At 42.6% G+C, this 4,889-nt stretch overlaps 1 protein-coding gene across 1 annotated transcript in view; it reads left to right on the forward strand.

The window, feature by feature from the left end:
* URB2 (URB2 ribosome biogenesis homolog) overlaps positions 1 to 2,474 on the forward strand; it is a 44,737-nt gene extending 42,263 nt beyond the window's left edge. The window contains exon 10 of the mRNA XM_004712198.3: positions 1,466 to 2,474. Coding sequence (XP_004712255.1) covers positions 1,466 to 1,663 — 198 coding nt within the window. The 3' untranslated portion in view covers positions 1,664 to 2,474. The remainder of the gene's footprint in view (positions 1 to 1,465) is intronic.
* The last annotated feature ends 2,415 nt before the right edge of the window (positions 2,475 to 4,889 follow it).

Raw genomic sequence — 4,889 nt, forward strand, 5'->3', positions numbered from 1 at the left:
AGTCAGTCCCACCTTGATCCTCAAAGTGACATCCCTGCTTCGCAATACTTTTCAGAGGTCTTGTGCAGCCGATGTAGCCAGTGCAATGCATCATCTGATCTCCTGATTCTTACTTTCAGGGGCATTGACTGGGGGTCCAAGCAAGATGAAATCCTTGACAACTTCAGCCCTTTCTGTTTATTAGTCCAATTGTGAGGATTTGGGTTTTCTCTCTATTGAATTTTCCAAACTGAAGACCTGACCCTTGATCTTCATCAGCCAGTGCTGTAATTCCTCCTCACTTTCAGCAAGCAAGGTCCTGTCATCTGCACACCCCTTCCTCCAATTCTGACGCCACATTCTTCATGGAATCTAACTTCACCATTTATTAACCCGGAATACAAATTGAATACAACCCTGCTGCTTACCTTTCCTGATTTTAACCCAGGCGGTAGTATTCGCTTGTTCTGTTCACACTGCTGCCTCTGCATCCGTCCGTGTACAGCTTCCACATGACCACAATTAAGTGTTCTGGGATTATCACTCTTCTCAAGGTTTGTTGAGATGCACACAGTTGGATGCCATAGCAGAGTCAATAACGCACAGGCTAGCATCTTTCTGGTGTTCTCTGCTTCTAGCTAAGATCCATCTGACATCAGCAATGATAACCCTTGTTCCATCCTCTTTTGAATCTGGTAGTTCTCTGCCAGTGTATTATTGAATGATCTGCAACTGTTATTGAGTCATCTTCAGCAAAATTTTACTTGCATGAAATTCAATACTGTTGTTCTATAATTTGAGTGTTCTGTTGGGTCACGTTTCTTTGGATTGGGGACAAATGTGGGTTTCTTCCAGTTAGTTGGCCAGGTGGCTTTCTTCATAATTTCCTGGCATAACTGAATGATGTTTGCAGTGTTTCATCAACTTAGTTGAACATTTCGATTGGTATTCCATAATTCCTGGAGCCTTACTTTTGGCCGATGCTTTCAGAACAGCTTGGACTTCTTCCTTCAGTACCACTGGTTCCTGCTCATATGTAGTTCTTGAAATGGTTGCATGTTGTCTACTTCTTTTTGGTACAATGACTATATTCTTTCCCTCTCCTTTTGATGCTTCCTGCACCATTCAGTATTTGCCCGTAGAATCTTTCAATATTGCAACTCAAGGCTTTTAATGATGCTAACTAAGTAAGCATGTACACATCATTTAATGACTAATGAAGCTACCCCTGTGGTTTCCTGAAATTTTATTCTAGGTTTTTGCTTGTGTGATTTATCTTGTATTTCCTCAAAAGATAAACTTTCTAAATGGAAGTGTCCAATTCTTTGTTATGTGCAAAACTTCATTTTAAAATGAAATGTGTCATCCCCCCGCCGAATTTGTAGGCTGAAGTTGAAATTATTTACCAATTCTTCCAAGGTTGGTGTGATATACCATGTAATCTGTTTCCCAATTTGTTCTTATAAGGTGTGCTTTTCTCTCCCAGGTAACCTTGTACCCAGCTGTGAAAGACCTTCTGCAGGAGGGTATTTATCTCATTCTGGACCTCTGCCTTGAACGGGACATCCAGTTCCTAAGGGTCTCATTGCAGCCAGGTGCAAGAGAAGTCTTTAAAGAGCTGTACAATGATTATCTGAAGTACCACAAAGCCAAGCATGAAGGGGAGAAACGATACACCGTCTAATACCTCAAAGTACTCTTCGTGATGCTTTTAAAGACCTTGGAAGAGGATTGGACAATGAAAGGAATCACGTTATAATTTACAATTAAAATATGTAGATAATCCTATAGGGTTTTTATATTTTTCTACTCAAGGCTTTATTCATTTAGTATTTTTGATAGGTATTTTTATGTACTGAGTAGCACAATAAAATCATGACAAAAGATCCTGGAATGAAATTAAGTCAATAAAAATATTTACTGTATTTACCTTATGACCACTCCAAATGTGCTTCTGTCTTGCAGTGCTTTGATTGTCCTTGCTAAGAATTATGTCGAAGTTTTGTTTTGTTTTTAAGAAAGCTTCAGGTATATGAGTATATCATTAAGGCCTATTTGCTTATCCTTTAAATTCTTTCAGTAATACAGGAATTGTTTGTGAACTGCTGCTTTCCCTGTCTTCTGTCTGCTTACGCCTTGTGGTCAGTCTGGGCAGAATCAGTCCCTCACGAGTCTTTCTGAGCGTGGAGTGTGCCTGCGCAGTGTGGTGCCACGTGCCACTCACATGATTGGCTTTCAGTGGGATGCCGGCTGGGGCTCATGGTCTCCTGCCTGCTCTTCGCACCTTAGCTCTCTAGAGTTCAGGTTAGGATGTTTTTTACTGTTCAGTCTAAGAAATGGTATTACTGGGTTGTTATTATGGGAAGGCCATGCCTTGAAATTGACTAGAAATGTGCTAATATAAATGTGATCAATACGTCGATCGCGATCAACTAGTCGATCGCAAATGTAGTGTGGGTAGATCACATGGCATTAAAAAAATAGACGTAAGCCTATCATCAATCCCGTCAATTGATATACAGTGAACCCTCGCCACTTTGCGCGTCGACTTCCGCGGCTTCACTCTATCACGGTTTTTGTGTAAGAGCGCATGCTCTGTCATTACTGCCACTGATTGGCTCATACTGTACACGCTTCTGTCTGCATCGCTACATATCGGAGCTACGTATCAGATGCATTTTTGCTTTTGTACAGTGTACTGTAATTGTTTGCGATTTTTAAGAAATTTTATCCAAGCCCTGTGATGGCTCCTAAACGAGCTGCTTCTTCTAAGCCTTCTGACAATAAAAATAAGCGCCAGAGGAAGATGCTCACCATCCAGGAAAAGGTAAAACTTTTGGATATGATCAAAGATGGCAAGAAAATCGTGGAGGTTGCACGCCATTTCGACTTGAATGAGTCTTCCGTTCGCTCCATCCGTTGTACTTCATAATATAATAAATAATAAATGATAATTGTAACGTCCAAAATGTTTTACTGCATTTTCCCTTTTTCGTTTAATAAATTGGGTAGTACGAGTGTAATGGTGACTAAAGGGTGTTTTTTCATGTCCTCTATGCTCTAACTACGAAAATATTTGATTTACAAATAAGGAATCCTACTTCGCGGAATTTCATTTATCACGGTAGGGTCTAGAACCGATTAACCGCGATAAACGAGGGTTCACTGTACAGTGCAGCCAATCAGATGCAATCTTAGGTGTCAAACGCATGTACAAACAACTGCGCTAAGTGCAGCAAAACTGACAAGCTAAGTTATCGCCAATTCTTAGACCTTGTTTTTTTTCTCTTAACGTAAGAAAGGGTATTTAAATGAGCGGGGGAGCTGGACCAGGTAAGAAGACAAAAACCTATCACTTTCATACGGAATGGGAGATTTTGACACTAAAAGCCGACATTCAGCTGAAGTCCAGAGCCAAGAAAAAGTCCGGAAACTAAACGCAAGAGGGAAAGTGCCCAAACATGAGAAAATGTGCTCCCTCCTTGACTGCATTATTCAGCTCTACTTATTTATGTGAGTCAGCCTTTTCCCACATGAAAATCATTAAGTCCAAGTACCGTTCCACCATGACTGATGGTCATTTGGAAGTGTGCTTGAGGCTGACTGTCAGCAGCTACTGCCCGGACTATGCATCCCTGGCTCATTCCACTCAGTGCAAGTCATCAGAGTAAACTCAGGTCATGACAAAAAAATGTACATAGTTAATTGTGTTGTGTTGTGCAACGTGGACTCGTGGTTATGTAAGGTACATAAACATACATGGTACATATAAAGACTCCTCAATGCATTTGTTAATAAATGTGATAAATATGCCTTGCATTTTTGTAGGTGGTAGATCAGTTTGAATTGATCATTTCATAAGTAGCTTGCATGCTGAGGAAGTGTGAGCACCCCTGCCATAGAGGTTAGCAGACAGACAGCAAAGACCAGAAGCAGGAAGGAGAAAAGGCATAAAGAGGAGGCGAGGACCCGCCTTAAAGAACTTGTAACATGGGCCAAGGGCTGTAACAATAATAGTGTGAGACCTGGGAGCAGCCTTGTGCAGAACTGGTGGTGACAGGCCTGGGAGGGAGCCAACAGCAGAATCCGGAGGGACAGCAGAACCTGCCGGGAATGAAGCGGAGAGCAGAACGGAGCAGCTACACTGAGCTCAGTCATCAGAGGAGAGGCTGATGACAGAGTTCTGTCCGGAAGGGGTTGAGAGGAGAGCTGCATGGCTGAGATGGGGTGCAGATCACAGAAGGAAGGTCTGCTTGTTGAATGGCCAACAAGAGTTACAGGCGAGCAGGAGTCTACTGCAGGAGGGAGGCCAATGCTCTGCATTTCAGGGAAGCCTGCCCGAGTTTGCTCACATGCTCCCTGATCCTGAGTTGTACTGTTTGATGCTGATCCTCTTACTTACTAAAACACCTAACAGTGTAAGCTTGAATTCTCTGGGCCATTGCAATGGTTTGAACCCATGAGGGAAGTAGAGAATCCCATCGGAGGTGTCAGAATTGGTACAAAAGGTTGGAGAGTGAAGGAATGCCTGGCCGCCAACGCATAGGAATCAGCTTTGTGCTGGTGGTGACTCTCATTAGCCCATAGGAAGCTAGACAGGTTCCGATACTATCAAAACTGCATCAAACCCACTGGCGTTGAGTTAATTTCAACTTAGAATGATCCCATATAGGGCTTCCAAGACTAAATCTTTATGGCAGCAGACAGCCGCATCTTTCTTCCAGGGAGCAGCTGGTCATTTGGAGCCACTGACTTTGTGGTTAGCAGCCCAGTACCTGGCCCACAGCACCACTACCATTTTGCCAATGTTAACAGTCCTCTCATTGTGTTAGCTATCCAGACAACCACTGGTACCAACTTGGTATACCTGGTTTTGTCCCTTTGCCATGCACTGACTTATATTCTTATGG

The sequence above is a fragment of the Echinops telfairi genome, unplaced genomic scaffold (assembly GCF_000313985.2).
Source record: "Echinops telfairi isolate 266 unplaced genomic scaffold, ASM31398v2 ScPeMD7_7424;HRSCAF=8462, whole genome shotgun sequence".
Classification (NCBI taxonomy): domain Eukaryota; kingdom Metazoa; phylum Chordata; class Mammalia; order Afrosoricida; family Tenrecidae; genus Echinops; species Echinops telfairi.